The 20,253-nt window shown below is 45.3% G+C and overlaps 1 protein-coding gene across 1 annotated transcript in view; it reads left to right on the top strand.

Moving 5' to 3' along the window:
* Positions 1–8,056, top strand: part of CLINT1 (clathrin interactor 1) — a 48,793-nt gene extending 40,737 nt beyond the window's left edge. The window contains exons 9-12 of the mRNA XM_084268761.1: positions 1,074–1,151; positions 4,698–4,957; positions 5,639–5,843; positions 6,315–8,056. Coding sequence (XP_084124887.1) covers positions 1,074–1,151; positions 4,698–4,957; positions 5,639–5,843; positions 6,315–6,676 — 905 coding nt within the window. The 3' untranslated portion in view covers positions 6,677–8,056. The remainder of the gene's footprint in view (positions 1–1,073; positions 1,152–4,697; positions 4,958–5,638; positions 5,844–6,314) is intronic.
* Positions 8,057–20,253: the final 12,197 nt, after the last annotated feature.

Raw genomic sequence — 20,253 nt, 5'->3', positions numbered from 1 at the left:
CAGATGGGGCAGAATGTCTTGCAGCGATAAGACAATTCAGAAATGGCACCAGATGTTGGAAGCTGTCCCTGGTGGTGTTTGAGTGCAGCACAGATGTTCCAGTCCCACCTGGCTAGTTTCTAAGCACTGCGGGCTAAGCAGCTGTGATGTAACCTATATAATGTACGCATAACACTAAAAGCAAAATAATTGAACTGCTGCAGCTTCTTCAGAGGGTGGGACTGCTTGGAGGTGAAATCTTTGAGGACAAACAAATAAGGTCAACTTGGCTTCCTCAGGTCAGTGGTATACGTACTGAAAAGCAATAGCAAAGAGAAATTGGTTATTTTTGTGCAAAATTTCTTATTTATTTTTTTAAAAAAGCTTTCCTGTATGGTTCTTAAACCTTTCTTCTGTTTTTATATCTTGGCTGTATTTTTCAGTGAAAAATTGCTACTATGCTGTCTTCAGAAGTTAATAATTTATGTGCTGTATACAAACGTCTGGTTGCAAAACTTAATGTTCCTGCTGTAGAAAGGAAGCAAACTTATAAAAAAATGAACAGAAATGCAAGCTCTGTCCTTGAAATCCCAATTCAAGATCACTGCAGAATCATTCATGCTTTAAGTAACACAAAAACTAAATATAAGGCGACATGTAATTTTTCATAGTAAGCATAATAAATTAACTTTTTTGTACAATAAGAAAATTTGGCTTTTAGATATTTAATTTCCAAAGTTTTAATTTTACAAACTGCTAAACTAATAGCATCCCTCACTAGTTAGAACATCATTAACCTTTTTAATCCCTAAATTTATTTTTAGAGATAGCAAAAACTTGTCTTTCAGTTTTTCCTTAGGAATACAAAATTGCAAGCTCTGCAAGGTAGTTGGAAATACTCCAGTTTATTGTTGCTCAGGCTTTTATAAATAGAGTGGTAATGAACAGGGAAACCAGTGCGAACTTAGGGAGCAGAATCATTAAATCCATCTTGGCTTGTGCAGAACAACTTTTCTTCATAAATCCCACGTGCAGTTGTTGCAGTGGATCTTTGCAGAGCTCTGTAATAGCACTTGGCTTCCCTCTGTTTCTAGGTGGATCAACTGACCCATTTGGAGGATTTGCTGATTTTAGTTCAGCTGCTGCTTCAGCAAGTTTCCCGTCATCGCAAGGTAGGATTAATTTTCAGATTGCAGTGCTGTTTAGGGGCAGAAAGTGGGGAAGAGATGCCACGTGGCATTACTGAAAGTCACTTCCCTTTCCAGAGCAAACTGTCTTTATGTAACTGGACCACAAGTGCCATATTGAGCATGGAAGGTACCTGCTGTCTGGCACCACACATGTCTCATTGGACCTGAAAGTTTTCATGAACTTTATTTCAGAAAAATGTCAGTAGGATTTACGAATAAATCCCTGTTCCTCTAATAATATAAACATGTGCATAGCTCTAAGCCTAACTTTGAAATGCACAGAAATAACATGTGACTTCTGGAGTGGAAAAGTAAAACCTGAAATGAACAGGTTTACTGAGAGGGTGGTTGGGCACTGGAACGGGCTCCCCAGGGAAGTGGTCACAGCACTGAGCTGGACTGAGTTCAAGAAGCATCTGGATGATGCGCTCTGTCCCATGCTCTGACCTGGTTGGTCCTGTGTGGAGCCAGGAGTTGGACTCGATGGTCCTTACGGCTCCCTCTCAACTCAGAAGATTCTGTGATTAATAAGCGTGGGCCTAAATGCTGGCTGAAGAGTGCCTGCTAAACAGCTAAGAGCCCAGCACAGCCCACTTCTGCAGTTGTGGGCAGGGAGTTGGAGTTCTGCAGTGATGGAATACTTCAAGATGACAGTATTTGTGTTTCCAAAATGATTTGAAACTGTGCTGTAGTGGTAGGACCATTGAAATTAATAATAATCATAGTCTTCCCAGTGTTTTATGTAAGGTTATGCAACTATTTCATTTGCAATAAAAAGCACTTCTCTAATTACTTCAGCTAGCAATTTGCAAGCTTTTCAGATACAGGTAGGTATTGTTAATTATTAAAAAAAAAAATAGCTGCACTGGTGGGATAAAAAGACTTGCATGAAGTGCTTTTGATAGTCTGGCTTTCAGTTCACAAAATTATCACAAGCAAGTGGAGTTGTTAGACTTTACAACTCTGTAGTTTCCAGACACGTGCAGTGGGTTCAGATGTCTTAAGATCTTTAAAGATATGGGCAGGGCAGTAAATGAAATTGGTAAGTTGAACAAAACCAAAGATGAAATCATGTTCAATGTAAAATAGCAGCCCACCTGTGGAAAAAAAAAAAAAAGAGTCCCTAAAGATGTCCTCAGGTCTCACCCATCTCCTAAGATTAAAAAAGCTTGTTTGGAGTCACACAGTTATGTTGGCCTTTGGTGGAGTGTGTTTGGGAGCCTACAGTGCTGCCCAGACAGGACAGTGCTGTAAACACGGAGTGGAGGGAGCGGGCTGGCTGTCTTCTGTGAAGTTAATTTGGGCAGTAGTGGTGTTTGCAGCTGGGGATTCTCAGCAAGGCTGTAGGATTACCTCCAGAATGAGAAAAGAATAGTGAAGAGGCTGATCAGCAGACCTTCAAGCCAGCTTTTAGTCAGCATGTTTATATCTCCTCCTTTATTTTGCTGTGTTAGGAGAACTGTAGTGGGCACGGATTAGTTAATACACCTTTAATTTGCTTGGTAGGGAAGAACTGCTCTAGTTCTTTTACAGTCTTTCTTAGTCAAAACCAAATTGTTTTGCAAACACAAAGCCGCCTACTATGCAAATAATTTGTGTGTTAATACAGCCTAAATTGATACAATCCTTTATCTGCATTAACATGATTAATCTATTCCAATCACCATTATGCAAGGGACAAGGAGTCCCGTGAAATGATTAATCATTCCTGAACAGCATAAGCCCCTCTAGGAATCTTTTCCTTCTTGATTAATCATCTTTGAAGTTCTACTGAAGGGGCAAAACCTTATCCCTTTACCCCCACTTCCATTACTGGTGCTCAGTGCACAGGTCTGAACATAGAAGCAGCACACTCAGCATTTACTTATCTATCAGGAATATTTAAAGTAGGTTTAAATTTTTAATATGTAATACTAATTGAAGCATTCTAATATAGCCCCTCTTTGTGAGGGAGATCAAAGCAAATGTTCTAGTAAGGCCCTAAGCTAATGAATACTGGTCCACTTTGTGCACTGAAGTTGTTGGCAATACTTAGATTTTATGAACAGATTTACTCTCTACTGTTCCCTAAATTCTAATATATTGGGAAAGATAACGATAACTAAAAGGTGAAGGTGTGTATTGATAAATATTTACATGGATATAAGACTACTGCAGTTATCTTCTGAGTGAGTAGAATACAATTATAGGTATCTGCTGTGAATGGCCACTATAGAACTAGCCATTGTATGGGTTAGAAGGTGGAAACTAGCATTGGATTCATCTACCCCAGCTTTAAGTGTTTGAATCGTTCTTTACTCATCTAAAGAAATTCTAGGGGTGATTTAACTGTTCATTAGGACTCAAAGTTCACTTCATATGGCAATTGCTTGAGACTTAGTGGAAGTACCAAAAGCTGATGTAATCAAAAAGGCCAACCCATATGATGGCCCAAACTTGGCACAAGATTCACAAGTAGCAGTGAGAGCTGTTCAAATGGCATTGCTTTATTTTTAGCATCTCCTGTAGATGTTTTGGTGAGCTTTACTTCCCCCCTGAAGTAACCCTTTTCTTGTTAATAGAAAAACATATGTTTTTAAGGCAGATAACATCTTCTCCCATTTGACTCCAAGGTTGTGATATATTCTCAGTTCACTGGTTTGTCTCTGGACATCTGTGATCCTGAAATAGGTACTCTTGGAGTTGTGTACAAACAGCTTACACTGTTCAGCTCTTCACAGTAAGGTACAGGGAGAGTTGCAAGTTGCTGTGTTTGGATTAAAATGGTTGTCTACAAAAACCCTGGTGCCTTGAAATTAAATGATGTTTAAGTGATTAACAAAATTTCTGCTGAAAGAATTGTTAGATCCAAGATTGAATTCCTGCTTCAAGCCAAGGCATTTAGTTCAGGAATTAAAGTTGGAAAACCTCATGTGTTTTACACGAGTGCTTCATGGGATAGGATGAAATTACTCCTTATCACCTCAAGAATTCCCTGGCAACCTGCTTTCAAAGTTCTGATTTTTATGTCCCCCAACATTGTTTTATACAAAGAGCTGCTAATTGTATTCAGCCAAATTTTCAAGCAATCATCATTGTTTTGTTGTGATGGAATTTGCTTTGTCAAGTGGCTCATTCCTCACAACTGTTCTTTGAGTGCTGAGGTGATAAGTTGATAAATATTATCAAAGGTCTAGGTGTTGTTTTGACTAGAGCCTCCAAGCTACCCCTAAGTTACATTTCAGTCATATTTCAACTAAAGAAAACCTGTCCCTACTTGTCTTGCATCCACAGGTGACATGTTATCAAACATCCTTCTTCCTATGCATGGGTGTTTCATATTTCCTTTGCTACCTTGTTAAAATTGTTGGAATATTCATGAGAGGGAGTGATGTCCAGATGGAGGTTCTACCTGCAGATGTTAATGTGGACGGACACAGATCAGGTCTCATTTGTTTCAGTTCATGGAATATGGCATTTGCTCAGTGCCTTTCTCTAAGTCTTGTGCCTTTCTTCTGTCTGTTTCCCCCCTGCACTGTTGCCTTTCAGGTACAACAACAAGTGGAAACGGAGACTTTGGTGACTGGAGTGCCTTCAACCAAGCTTCTCCTTGTCCCAGTGCTTCATCTGGAGAGTTCTTCAGTAGCTCACAATCAGCTTCTGCACAGCCTCCAACTGCTTCAAATTCTACTGATCTTTTTGATTTGATGGGCCCCTCTCAGACAACCATGACATCTTCACAAAGTATGAATTTCTCTATGATGAGTTCCAGTGCTCTAGGCATCAGTTTACCCATGTCAAGGTCACAGGTATGCTGCTATTTGTACAGTTTGTGAATGATCCTTTCCAATTAATCTTTATCATTGAAAATGAATCCATTCCACTCCCCAAGTCCATATCTAGTCACTCAGATGTGATCAGCATTTTGAGAGAGTTTATTTCAAAACTGTTTGAGTAGCCTTCTAAAAAGAAAATGTGTCAAATGTTCTTGAAAAAACCCTTTTTATAAGATAGTCTTCTGTGAGATGATCTTCATTATTATAAAAATTATTGCTGCCTTGTTGGGGAAGACATTAAACTCATCCTTCACAGAACGTTACAGGTGTCCAGTCTCAAGTAGATGGAGGTGTAGACTGGTCTCTTCTCCAAAACGCAGAAGTACCTCCTTCAGTGGAGAGTAGGTTTGGAAACTGTAACAGGTCAACTTGGTGTTGGGAGTTAAAAATGAGTATGAGTTCAAAACATGATTGCAGATGATGGCTGTCATTCCACATAATGACAAGGGGAGCTTGGTGTTGGCTTAAAAAAATACTCTTTTAATCCATTCTGATGGTCTTATAGCATGTGCCAACACTGCTTTGGAAGAGCTGAAGCTCATGACTAAAAGTCTCACTGCCCTTTTATTGTCTTCTGTGGAAAAGCAAACTCTTGCTGTTTAAACCTGATTCCTACTGGTGAATGGTTTCAAGTGGTTCCAATCTTTTCTTTAGCCTCTGCAGAACGTGAACGTTATGATGCCGAAGCCGAACTCTCTGTACAATGCCAGCACGGAGATGGTCCAGAAGAACACAAGCAAAACTCTACCCTCAACTTGGTCAGATCCCAGTGTAAATATCAGTTTGGACAATTTAGTACCTGGGATGCAGCCTTCCAAACCCCAGCAGCCATCACTTAACACCATGATGCAGCAACAAAGTGAGTGGTGGTTTTGTGCCATTCTGCATGCATGCTGACCTGTGTGTTACTAGGTTGTCCTTGAGATAGAGTGTTCTGTAGATTACTGTTTTCCTTCATTTAGTCACAATTGTTTGTTAAAACTACTGCAGTGCTTCTGACACAAGTGGTATTTTCTAAACAGAGACTGAGGTGCTAGGAGGCAGGTATCTGCATGTTTTTACTGTAGAGTCTGCACCATTGCTGTACCTTGGTTTCAGGCTTCCTAGTCTCTAGAATATACAAACTAGCATTGTATTGGCCTAAAATGCTATTTAAAATTTATAAAGTTCTTGAAACTTGACATAGAAAATAAGAAAATGAGTGAAATAGCTATATTTTTGGCCAGGACATCTCTGTCCACAGCAGTTACTACAAGCTTCCTAAAATAAGTGAGCATCTTCAGGATCAGATTCTGATTAATGACTTCTGCATCCTGTTCTTTGTTTGCAGATATGCAACAACCTATGAATGTCATGACTCAAAACTTTGCAGCCGTGAACCTCAACCCTCAGCCTAACATGATGCCTGTTCGACCCCAGACGAGCCCGTTGATGGGAGGGCCCGTTCCTGTGGGGATGGGAATGCCCAGTGTGATGTCAGGTACAATGGGAATGACGTCGATGGGACCCACACCTCTCATGAACCAGGGAATGATGGGAATTAACATGAACATGGGAGTACCAGCTACAGGAATGGGTTTGACGGGCACAATAGGAATGGGGGTGCCCAATATCACTATGACCTCTCTGACTCCTGGAACTGTACAACCCAAGCAAGATGCCTTTGCAAATTTTGCCAATTTTAGCAAATAAAGATTGTAAAGTAAGTAAAATGAAATGAAAAGAAAATGGTCAAGACCGAATGAAGGATTTTTAGCTGCACATACAGCTGGGGAAGGGATGGAAAACACTTATCAATAATTTTTTCTTTTCCTTTGATCAGTTTAAGCGTCTACATAAAGAACCAAAAGCTATTTTCTAAATATTGAAGTAACTAGTGTTCAAATCTGGAGAGGTGAAAGGTTCTTCTGAGGAACGTGTTAGATGAATTTTGCAAAATCATTTGTATTGAGACCATCAAAAAAAAACTTTCCTATGTAGAAGAACCAATTTTAACTTTGAGACTTGAGGGAAGACTGGAATTGGGGGTTGGGTAAAAATGTTTGAATCTAATTTTATACTTTTCTTTCTTTCTTAAAGAGCTTGAGTTTCTTTTTCCCTTCTCCCTGATCGCTTTGTCATAATTGGATCATTCCTTTTACTACCACTGAGTCCACAATTGAAGTCACTCAAGTACGATGATCAGTTTTTTATAAGAATATATATTTTTGTCCACAAATGGCTTACATATGTGATTATGGCTAATTCAAAGGGACCTGGAATGTATATATACTTTTGCTAATGTTCCAGCCACACTGCTATATTACCCAAATTTTTATTGTAAAAATGCTGTCCCAGTAATTTGGTGATCCACAGTTTTGGGTTCCTAACATGCTTCTACTGTTAGAACTGATAGCCATTGCAAGTCTGGGAGAAGCTTTATCCAAGACTGCTGGAAGGTTTCCTTTCAGAAAATGCCAGAAGAATGCATTTTCTTGCAGTTCTTTCACAGTGGCAGTACCACCAGTATCCCTCTGGAGCTACTGGTTTATGGCATCAGCAGCAGTCAAAAGGCAAAAATATTTCTTCTTTGCATCGTTACAGAAAATAACAAAGTGAATTACACTTAAATGATGTAAATCTATAACCCTACCTAATCCAACAGCATTGGACCTTAGCTTTTATACAACATTTGGTGATTCTTTTGTGTAAATACAGCATTAGCAGCTGTGGAATCCAATAGAGGAGTAAAAAAAATATATATATATTAATAAAGGAAACCTGTAGCAGTCAAAGATTTTACTGATTTACTGAAAACAAAAGAATGAATTAAGGTTTTGGGAATTTTTGTTTTTCCTTCTGTAATTCTGCATTTCAGTTCACATGAATCATGATTCTAGAATCTGGAATAAAAAGACATTATTATATTCACAAGCTGGGAATATTGTTAAGAATAAGCACTATACTATAGGTATGAAATTTATTGCCTCCCTTTTCTTATGTTGGATTTCTTTTTTATTATTAAATTGATAAAACTTTGTTTCCATTGTATTCATAATGTTCTGTTATACATAACATTAAAATGTTCATTAAAATCAATGTTGGGCTGCTTTTCCTTTCATTCCATTTGACGTTTATGAGAGCATTTGGGAAAAAAATAATTATAATTTGGGCAAAGTAATTTTTATAAATAATTTAAAATTGTTTAATGACTTCTTATCTGAAGCCTTTCCTATCTGGCTCTACTGTTAGGAATTAAAAATGAAGCAGGCAAGATATCCTGACCCGCTCCAGCCTTGCTAATGCTCCATCTACAACATTTCTAATTAGGCAGAAATTCATGTACTTCAGCTAAGTGGTAATGAAAAGTGATTCATTTGCTGAATAAGAGATGAGAGTGAGTGTAATTAGCTGACTGCGGTTTTTAATCTTTCAACAATTCAATGTGTTTAAATTAGTTTCAAAGAATAGGAGCTTTCAAGTGTTGTTACATCAAAGTAATCAAGACAGGCTCTAGTGGTGGAGCAGGAGAGATCGCTCCCCTTCCTGTTCTGAACCCTTTAAACTTATTTGGAATAATCATCTTCAAAACCTCTAGTTCTAACGGATGGGAAGATTCAAAGTGGTTCAATATATGCAAAATTGTGGTGGGAAGAAAGCTGGTTCCTGGGGCAGCAGATGGGTGGCCAGGAAAGCCGAGCCTGTAGTCAGGAGTGCTGGGTGGGGGGGGAGTGCAGCGCTGCTCAGTGGTCTTCAGAGGGTTTCTGACAAGTAGGGTGAGTCTGTTCTCAATGCTTTCCTTTAAAGGTAAGTTTAGCTGGTTAAACAAATGGCATTGAATTGAAAGAGCGTGTCCTTGCTTAGGTGGTTCACATCTCTTCAGAGGAACCAGTGATTTAGCTTCTAATCAAGAGATTAATTATAGCGAAGCTCATTGAACAACTGCAGTGCAAAACCTTCGGTATTTAGAGTCGATCTTTGTGGTTGTCTCCATGCTGTCTCAAGCCTACACATGTGATACAGGCTTAGTGAGCAGGTGTAGTTCTGAACTGATATACCGCCCTCACTATACGTTGTTCATCTTTCAGATTGGTATCCTCACCATGAAGAGGGTTGTAAGAAGTGTGAAGGGTTTTCTCCAGCCAACCAGGTTGGCTGCAGGTGGATGAGAAGGAAATTCTTTGAACCAAAACGAAAGAAAAGAAAACCCAGGGAGATTCCTTCAGATTGTGAGCCAGGTGTGTCCCCACGTGCCTGCAGCCATGAGAGCCCATTGCATGAAGTCTTATCCTATCCTCTCCCCCCGTTAAAAGACATGGATCGTGTGCCAGTGCTTAGCAGAATAGAGCTTACATTTCAGATAAAGGCTGTGTTAAAATGGGCTGTGTTTAGCTTAAAACAGTATTGAACTTGTTTAAGGTGGGTATCAAAAAGTTTCTTTCTCTGTTATTTCAGGTATGAGCAAAATAATATATTAAAAATAAAAAATTGTATTTCCAGGTGAAGGTACAAATGACAACAGCTCTACCAGTTACCAGCTGCTGCCTAAAGCATGCTATAGTGTTAATACAACTCCTTAATTTTTAAGGTGGAGCTGTAACTGCCTGGGTTTGGCTGGATGCATGTTGGGCCATTGATCTGGCCTGTGCCTCGCCTCCCCTGTGCCCCTAGGCACACCTGTGACTCCATTGCTCTTCCTCCAGCCTACTCACAAATTGTGTCCCTCAAAACAAAGTGTGCATACGCTATCAGAGTAGTTTCCCCTGTGCACAAGGTTTAAAAACCCAGACTAAGGCTGGTGACCACTGCCAGCATAGCAGTGTGAGCTGTTCTCACTGTGCAGCAAAGGAGAAACTGTCATAGGAGCCTGGAGACAACAGGGGACATTGACTGTCCGGTCGTACAAGGTGAACTTTATCCCCTCTCCGGTCTCTGAACTTGTATCGAGTTCAGTTAAAATCAGTGAAATCCTTTGTAAAGGAGATGTGTGTCCTGAGGAAGAGGAGAAAGGGCCATCAGAATCCATCCTGGGTCTGTATTTGTGGGAGCATTCAAAAAATGCCTCTGGATGTGTACAAAGGAGTAATAAATTCCAGCACAGGTGCAAGTTCAGTGGTAAGTAGAGCATCCACCCTGTTCTACAAAAGAAATTATATTCAAAACAGCTAAACAAGGGTATTTATAGCAGCATCTGTTTCAGCTATATCTGTCAGCTAAGAACAGTCTGACACAGCTTAAGGGAGGTGGGGGAGGGATTTATCAATGAAGTGTTTACATAATGCAGGCAGGCATTGTATACTCAAGGTGATACCAACTATAACAGGATAACAAATATCTAAAGACACTTTTATTCTCAGAGGCCTTTGCTCCAGGAGTCACTCTACAAAATTGCCTCCGTGTTCCTCTGTGCATGACTGTAAACACTTTTATAGCGTGTGACATTTTATAGTGCCATCACTTGGTTCTGATTAAAGCTTTTAATGGAGATGAAGGTTTTTAAAAATATTTTCTGTCTTTCCCCCCTTCTTTATTCCAAGCCATCACTCACTAAAACTCCAAATCACTTCAGGCAAACCCACTGGGTTTGTACACACATTTTTAAAGCAAAAATATTTGACTGCAGAGGAAACTTTTTTGGTTAAGTACTCAGAACTGCCAGCACGGTGAAAGTGGCTCATTGTACAGCTCCAGGCACTTGCTGACAGATTTGACTAGCAAAAAATAAAAGTATTTAGCTTCCAGGTCTGAAACACCATCTTCTTTCCATGTTGGCAGCTGAAGCGTGGCTCCTTGGGCAGAAAGGGGCACTGTGCTCCCCATTCCTCAGAGGCTGTTGCAGTGGGATGAGCTGGACCAGGCTGTGCTCAACGTGAGCCTTTTCCTCCAAAACCACTTGGATTTGGAGCTTTTAACATGGGAGAAGGGCTTCCTGGGTGTGGCCCCAGCCCCACTGCCAAGACCTGCCCTTGGGATCTGCTCTTTGTGCTTTGAGGAAAGAAGGAAGAAAGGAAAAAATAGTAAGTGGCAAAGACAAGTAGGTGAGCCCAGTTAATGTTGTGCGACTGAAAGGATGGCCTGTGGAATTTGTAAGTCAATCTGTGCAGCTTGGTCAATGATCTGGTTACAGTTTTATCTAGCTGGGATGCTGTGGAAGTTTGCTTTGCCATGGAAAATGACCTTTAACAAGCAAGATGTGTCTCATTTTCATTTATTATGTGCTTCTGTATCCACTGTTCAGATAAGGAACACTAAGAAGTAAAGGGAAAAATTCTGCAGAATGTGAAAAACAAAGGAAGGTGCCTTTGCAGAGCTTGGTGCATCCCTGGATGGCAGCAGCTGGGGTTTTTTTTCATGGAGCAATCCAGGTCCCCACATCCACAGGAGTGAGTTCTGTGTGCATGCAGCACAGCGAAGGCACAGTTCAGCTCATCTCTGGTATCAAAAAATGTCTTTACTCCTCACAAATGTGCAGATTTATTTTTTTTTTTAAATCATGCCATAAGGTACTGGTTCAGTAATTAACTGGTCCTTTAATAGAGCTACAATTACTTTGTTTCATGATAAGGGGGAAAAAAAAAAAGAAGGATGCATTCCAAGACAGAGCTACTTTCGACATCTGGGAACCTCCTAACAGCTGGCTATCTAATGAATATGCATCTGCTTAAGAGGCTGTAGGCCATTAATAAACCAATAGATATAAAACAGAAACAATCTTTGTCAGCTTCAAATGAGATTGGATGCAATGTGCTGTGAAGTGTCACTGTCACATTGAATCGAGCCGGGGAGGTTAACTGCCGCTCCCCCGTTCCAGGGGCTCCGCGGCGGGGAAGGCGGCCGCAGCCTCGCCGCACGGGCTGGGTTCTTGCAGCGTTGCAGGTGGCTTCTGCTGCATTTCCTTGCCTTATTTCTCCTGGTGCCAGTTGTGTTTGAGGCACTGCTGACCTTTTTTATTCGCAGCTCCAGCTAGTCTGTGGTATTTTGGGTTTGATGGGGTTGGGTTTTTTTCCCTACACGAATTATTTGAGCGACGCGGGAATCGATCCCGTGAATCAATGAGGGAGGAGAAGCTACGGGAACGTGATGAAAATGCACCGATCTGTCTGAGACCTGGGGCTGTGTTTGGGGAGTGAGAACAGCCCCTGGGCCGTGTCATACAACAGGGCTGGTGTAGGGTGAAATAAACACTCTTAAAAAACAGCAATGCCGACCTCATTTGACTGTATAAGTATCTCTGACCCCTTAAGGGTTGTAGCTGCATTTGTTCCAAGGAGTGTCACGTTGTAATTTGTCCCAACCTGTAGCCACTCTTGTATTTATATTATTCTGCACCTGTGTTTTGGGGCAGCTCCCATGGAACGTGAAGTGGAATTCATGTTACTGAGGCACCTCTGTCCCACACAAAGCTGCCTAACCCAGCCCAGCACGTTCCTCCTTTCAGGGGCTGAGGGCAGCTTCCTGCAGCAGCAATGATCACATCGAGGAGAAACTCTACCTAGGGAGAATTTTCTTAAGAGAAAAGCCTCTGATTTCATCCTAAGCCTTGGTACAGGTGGAAGTTACTGCCAACTGGTGACTAACCTGTCTGCAGGTTCCCTGGGGACACGGGTAGGGCTAGATTGTATTTTTAGTCCTGGGAAGCTGGAGTAGGAGTCCTGAACCTCAACTAGATTCCACTTTGGAGACAGACTTGGACCATATACGTTTTAGTTCCCAGGGACCTCTGTGCAAATTGAGGTTGGGAATTGTTTTCTTTGCAGCTCAGTATAGCAGAAAGAGCGCTGTAGCATGAAGCTTTTTGCCCCTGATTTCCAGGTTTTGGTTGTGAGGAAATGGGAGCAAGAAAAATTAAATTGGGAAGGAGAGTGCTTTGTAATTAGTGCAGGTCTTTACTAGCAGCTTCTCAAGAGAGAAAACCATGGCACTCTGTCTCATCACATTGATATAATTTAAGCCCAAATCTGTTAAACAGATTGACTTAATTCCTAGTTTTACCCAGAATTGCTAAGTTTTAAAACAGAAGCCTGCTTATTCAAAGCCTGTTTCAGAGCTGCAGCCACACCGGTGATGAATTTACCTCCTCAGACTCCAGGTTTTACATCAAGAGTTGGTGTAAACAGGAGCTGTAACCCCTCTGCGCGACAGACAGTGTCAGTGTGGCTTTTCCAGGGCTAGAACTCTCCATCCCTGGTCCAGATGCTGCAGTGCTGCCACAGCCCACGTCTCCAGGCAGGGGCAAGGGCTTGGGCTCATCTGTCTGTTTAGAGTGGAGCAGGTAGGTCAGCGAGCAGCAGCCACCCCCCCTCCCGCAGGAGCTCTGCCTTTCAGCCCAGCGCCAGCAGGACGAAGATGTTACGGGTTTTATCTTTTTTGAGGCAGACAAAAGAGGAGCTGTAAAGGAGGCTGTCCTTTCAGACACTTCAACTTTTCAAGGTCATTGGTGGAGCTTTTATCAATCAGAAAGCTAAATTCATACAAAAAAGCATCTATAATGAACCAAGCATATCTCCAACCTTATCCCTGCAGCTGAATAAGAATGATCCAGGAAGGTGCTTCAGCGGCCACGTTCACCGTGTTCAGCATCCCTGTGAACATTCTCAGAGTAAGCAGAGAAGCCACTACTGCTGTGATTTGGCATCTATCAATTTCTTGCCTCTTTTTTTTCTGTAATTGATTTATTAATTATAGCATCTTAATGATCTATTTAAAATAAATAAACCATTTACACTATTTCAAAGGTATTTTGTGATGTTCAGCTGATATTAAAATAGCACCAGCCTTATGTGCTTTTTCAGCAAGTGACCTAATTAGTTAATAAAGTAATTGAATATTAAAAAGGATGTTGCAAGTGATTAAAATTTAAGAGCCTTCAGAACATTATTAAAGCTATAAATCATACATCACTGTTTTAATTTGCATAGCTACAGAATTACTAATGGTCCCACATGCATAAGCTACTTGGCAATTAGTCTTTTAACAAACTGTTGGTGATACTATGAGGTTACCAAAATCTTTCCCCATTTTTGATTTGCAAACAAAATTCAGGATGAGGGAACACTAAAGGTTAAATCCCTAAAAAACAGGAAACTTGGTTCTTACATGGGTGTCTCTCCCCTCACCTCAGTTCGTCCAGGGACCAGATCCTCCCAAATCCCATCGAGGTGTCTGTCTCCAGCTTGAACTTCCTAAAGCTTCCCTCCAGGAGGTTTTCCTGCCCAGTTGGACACGTGTGAATCTCCCTGATGCTGGGACATTCTCCATTACTGCCTGTCAGGGCAACACTTTCCTTCCCTATCTCCTGGACTCCAGGTCTGTAACAGCACTGGGGGTACTGAGCAGCGAGGGCTGCCCACCGCAGGCAGTCGTAAGTCACTGGTGTCCCACAGACATGGTTTTTGGGCAGTAGGAAAGAGCCAAAACAGCTTCTTGTCACCTTCTCCTCCCTAGCTGGGGGCTTGCAGCAGATGGAAACCTTAAATACCTGGGAACAAATAAGTGCTGCAGAAGCATCACTGATGGGAGCCATGTGCTCTGCCTGCAGCACCGGGTCCGGTCTGTTCCCCAGCACAGTTGTGGCAGTGGGGTCAGCAGTGGGGTCAGCAGTGACCCTGTTCAAGGTCTCAGGCTGATTGTGGGCGGGAGGTGAAACAGGCTGATGGTTTTCAACTGCTTTGGCCAGATGAGCTGCCCCAGCCTTCCCTCTCGCCCCTGCCAGTGTCTCCCAGTGACATTCCCAGCATTGGGAAGGACACCCAGCTGCTGAAGCCCAGCAGGGTACAGTCCTGCACACCAGCAGAGCCGGCCTGTCTCCAGCTGTAGGACTCGCAGCCTAACAGGGAAATGATGGTGCTGTGGGCAATGACAGCCATGTAAAGCCAACGACCTGGTGTGCAACGAGCCTGCCCTGGGCATGGGGCAGCCAAACAGCCAGAGCAGCTGAAGAGAGAGAAATGGCCAAAGCTGGGGCCATGGCTGAGCAGCCAGCACACGTCCTGGGAGCGCTCAGCAGCCTCTTCCCCTGGCAGCGCTGCACAGGCTGTCGCTCCCTCCTCTGCACACCCCTGGGCTCCCTCTGCCCCCACACCTGTCTGCTCTCACCCTGAGCCAGACTCACAGCAAAGGAGGGGTCTGAGCAGTTGCTGATCTCCCACCTTTTCCTGTTTTTCACACCCCAGCCCAGGGATTCAAGCAGGGCACCTGCCTGGCTCTGGCTACCCAGCTCCTCCTTCCCTTGCGCAGTGCCCAGCTCAGTCGCTGCAGGGGGGCTGCTTGCGTGAGCTGGTACCTTCACCTTGGAACTCTCAGTCCTTTTCCTTAACGGAGCAAAAACACCCCACATCACAGAACAGCATTTACATGCAAAACGAAGATGTCATTTCTACCCAGTCAGCAGAAGCCTTGCCATAGTTTTAGCTATTAAAGTGGGCTGGCTGCTACATTACCAGGAGAATTTCTTTTTTTGCACTGCAAAAAAACTTTTCAGGAGCTTCCTTTGAAGCCTTTATTGAGGTCAGGGGCTGCAGCCTCTCACAACCTCTCCCTGTCAGCCTGCAGCGCTTTCTGAAAGCCCTTACTCTGGATATTGTGACAAACGCCAGCTCTTTGTTCATTAGTTTACACTTGGTAATAGATGTGAGGCCAGGGTAGAGGCTGGCTCTCGGCGAGCGATTCACACTCTGCTGCACTAACATTTGCCACGTCTTGAATAGTTGGAGACAGCGCAGTCCTCTTCCAAGGGGCTGTGTTTTTAATTAAAACACCAAGCTGAGGAATGGGTGACTTGGCGCATTTGGACCCAAGAAGGAATGCCAAGCACATGGCTGCTTTTCAAATAAATTAATTAATTCCCACTTTCTTACTGATACAGCACTGTCAGCACATGAGGAGGGTGGGCAAACCCCACGCAAAGTAGCTTTGTAAACCAGGCTATGTACACGCACGGCTGCTGCCACACAGGCATCACCCCCAGTGCCAAAGGCCAGCTGGAAGGGACCGGAGTCCACAGCCATTCCCACCACAGGGATGTTGTGGGGGAACCTAAATCCATACCCTGTTGTTTCTCTCACCTTGAGTTTCATTCAACCTTCCACCATCACCTGCCGGTGTTCCCAGTGCAGATGGGAGAAGGGGGGTAGGAGCCCCGGGGTGACAGCCCCGCTCTGGATGGGCAGGTTCTGCACAATCACAGACACCTCATTTTTAAACACCTGGTTTACAAAACAACACAAACACACGCAATTTGAGAACACAGGCGGCGCTTCTCACCAGATAACCCTTTCCCTGCTGCTCTGCTGGTCCACATGGTCAATGATTGTCTCCTATACAACACGCGACCCAAGCAGCTTGGTACCAATTTTGACAGCTTTGTGGTGTTGACTAACATTTGCCCGCTTTTCCCCAAAAGAACCAGCACAAAGCCCTTCTTCCCAGCAGACATGATCAGTACCATCCTGCTCTTCAGTCTGGCTCTTCCCACACTCACAACACAGCCATGGCTGACAGCAGCCTCTGCAGCCGCAGCATCGCTTTGTGCTCTTTCCAAGGTATCCCGTTCGCCATCCCTCCTGCCACCCGATGCCATTAGCATGGTGGCATCAGTTTTTCCACTCCAACTCCCTCATCCTTTTCCATTGACCACACTCGGATGGGAAAAACTGATTGGGCTTGAGCCTCGGTGCCCAGAAGGGCAGGACAGAAAGGGGCTGGGTTCCTTTTTCATGCCTGTGAGGAAGCACTTAGAGTGCTCTGTCACAGCATCTGCATTCTCAGAGAGCATCCTATCAGATTTACTCCACTGCATCACCTGCACACACCTGAGGGGTGATTTCTGCCTGTAAACACACAACAAGACACAGAGCACTGTTCCACAGCCCGGGCAGCATCACTGTGCCCAGTGATGTCTTCAGACTGGTGTCTGCATGCTCCCCGTGACAGCTCCAGTGATGTTTCACCCACCCCGGTGTCTCCTTGGCCAGCTCTGGTGTGAGACCCAGAGGCCAGTTTGCCAAGACCACTCCTGGGCCAACGCACAGTGACAAGTTTGGGGCCAGGTCCTGCCACGGCCGCCCAGTGCCAGCCCCGGGCAGCCTGGAGCAGAGGGCTGGTTCCCGGTGGCCCCACCCGTGGGATCACACCGGGACAACCCTTTCACAGGGGGACTGAGCAGGTGGAGGGGGGAAGCGATGTCCTGCGGCGGCGCAACGCGGGCCGGCTCGAACGAGAGCTGCGGCGGTCGGGCAGCTGGTGCCGTGTCCGGGGAGCACCCGAACTCCCGGCCTGAGCTCGGTAACGGCCGCACGCCCAAACCCGGGGTTACTCCTCTTGGCCCCCCCCACCCGCCCCCTGACCTGACGGGCACCCGGCGAGGAGCACGAACCCCCCCCAGCACCCCTTCCCGCCGAGGAGCCCACCCCGGCACCCACACGGGCTCCAGGGCAGGGTCCCGGGCGGCGTTTCCCGGGACACCCGCAGCGCCGGGAGCCGGAGCACCCCCCGCCCCCGCCGCGGGGTTTCCCTGCGACCTACCGCCACCTCGCGGGCAGCGGCGGCACCGCCCGGGCCGGCGGGACCGGAGACTGGGAGCGGCAGCGGAGACTGGGAGCTGCGGGGGGGGAGCGGCGAGGGGGAGCTGGGTGACGGGGAGCGGGGAGCTGTTGTGAGTTGGGAGCTCCTCCCCCGTTAGGGACAGGGAAGGGGCGAGCAGTAGGTGTGGGGAAACTGAGGCAAGTCCAGCCCCGCAGCCCTCTGAACCGCACAGCCCCATCTTACCTCCGAAGCAGCCTGTGTCACCTCCAAACCACACACTGGCCCATGGCGGTCATGTCTGTATCCTGGAGGGAGCATCAGCAGGTTTTCTGCTCATCGAAGTGGTCACAGGGCTAGTCAGCCCACCCAGCATTTCCACGGCCTGAACCTATGGGAAGGATCTGGCCAAGATCTGGGCTTTGTTGAACGGTATTTTTGGAGCCTTCCAAGCCCACAGAAGAGAGAAATCCAGACCCCTGACAGTGTCTCCAGTCCTGTCCCAGAGACCAGGCCCCCGTGCAGACCCCAGTGCACCTCCATGCCTGTGGTGCCCATCCCTCCCCTCCCCGGGGTGGGTTTCCCCAGACCCAGCACCTCTTTCCTCCGGTTTGGCCTGTTAACCTGGTGAAGGAACAGGGTCCATGGGGGGTGCAGTAGTGCCCCAGAGGAGTCCAGACCATCAAAATTAATTGTAGAAACAGCCATAGATCCTTTTTCCACACACGGGCTGGAACCATTTGCTCTCCCAAAACTAAAAGGATCTCCATGAACAGGCACAACCCAGAGAGACCTTGCTGCAGCCAGAGCCACGCGGGGCAGGAGGGGGCTGTTGCAGCAGAGGTTCCCAGCCTTGCCTCTGCATCCAGCAGGCGAGGGGCAGCGATGCTGCAGAGCTGCACCAGGCAGGCGACCTCACAGGTGATGTCACCAGTAAAATCGCCCCAGCAGCGGCTGTGGTTTGGCATGACATCACCAAGGAGGTCAGCAAGGGCAGAGCTGGGGAACAGCGAAACCCCTGAGAGCAAATTCAGTGCAGTCCCAAACACAAACACTCGAGCTGGTCAGAGACCTGGGTAGATGACTGGCACACGGCAGAGAGCTGAGAGGGAGGCAGGTGGCTGTAGTAAAAACACCTAAACTTGTCAAATACAGCAAGAGTGAGAAGGGACAAGTGCCAAGATACTGGCAGGGGCAGGAGGAGCAAGACACAGCATCAGGACCCAGACAATTACCTTCTCCTGTCGAAAGCTGCATCCACATTCCAGGGTTGTGAAGGAAACAGATCTTGTGAGGTGCAATTACCTTGCCAGAGCTTCACAAAACCAGCAGCTCCATTCAGCAGCACAGACTGGCACCCCCAAAACACCCAACCCAGTCGGTGCTGATGCACTCTTCAGTTGTATCCACTGCCCGTGACCTCAGACACCTGTTTGACCTACTCACATACTTGCTTGGATTCCAAGCAGGCTGTGAGCATCGCCCAGCCCCACCCATAACCCAAACATGGGAGTCAGCAACATACCTCCCTGTGTTACTAGAACTTTGGGGTTTTACATTCTCAGATCATTGTAGGAGTTGAGGATTGCAAGTTGTGGCAAACTAATAATCAAACCTAAGAAATTGTCTGTGTTATAAAAGATGACTGGACAGACTTGTAAGTGCCAAGATGAGAGAGATCTCCAAGGCTTATAAAAAACCGTGGGGAATAAGCCAGTTGTTTGGGATGATAAATCATTCACAGCAAGAAGATACGGCTTGGAGTTGAGAAGAGCTGTTCAGAGAATTCTGGTAGCATTTGATCAGGGGAAAAAATTGCCTCAGCATTGCTAGAAGAGGCGTAACTTCTCGCAGCTTGGAGGGAAGTCTCCTCCCCCCCAGTCTCCCTTTTTAAAAATTTCAACTCTCTTCCCGTAACAGGCACAAAGGAACATCAGAAGGATGAGGTGAAAGCTTTACAGAGCTCCAGGAGAGCAGCTAAAATCAGAACTGGAATTTGTGACTCTTCCTTACCACTCCAGCTATCATTTTTCCTTAATTTGAGCAATACTCTGGCTGGGTACCAGAGGAATGGCTGCTCAAACACTCTCAGATGTGTGCCACTGCACGCGACATGCCCGCCCCACAAATCCCAGGGAGCGATGTGACAGAGCAGAGGCTTTGCTTTATCACACCCCTGTCAGGAGCTAACCTGGCCCACTGTCCTCGCTCAGGGCAGCACAGACAAGGCTCCAACGCTCCAATCTGCTACCTCAGCACAGGGAAGGGAAGTTTCTAGCTCACGTGGCACCGTGCTGAATGGGCCTTTCCACACCAGAAGAGGCAGAGTTTGTGTTTTCGTGTTTACAAGCTGAAAACACAGTGAGAAAAGCTCAGGTAAGGGTTTTGAGGCAACAGAGGGTTAGGTATTGTTTTCCCAGCAGCTTGGGAGGAGTACAACTGTCATACCTTCATCAAGTGTTCCTACCCCGGTTTAGGAGGGCGCTGGAGCACAGGCTTACCCTTCAGCACCTGCATGAGCATGAAAGAAAAACTCCTGTCCTTAGCACTTGAAAATTAAGCAGATCTACAATCCAAAAGAGCAGGAGTATACTGTCTCTTGTAAGACATCATAGGGGGGACATCAGACAAGTGGACACCAGGCCAGACCCCCCCTGTAAAACACCACTTTAAAATGCTAATGCAAGTCAAGGGGTTGCAGACCTCTTTCATTAATTCTCTGTCTGATCCTTCTCATGATGTGCATCCTCATATTGCCACTTGTGGCTTTA

This window comes from Gallinula chloropus (assembly GCF_964237585.1).
Source record: "Gallinula chloropus genome assembly, chromosome: 10".
Lineage (NCBI taxonomy): Eukaryota > Metazoa > Chordata > Aves > Gruiformes > Rallidae > Gallinula > Gallinula chloropus.
Note: the sequence above shows the minus strand (reverse complement) of the source record. Positions and strands in the feature narration are given on the sequence as shown.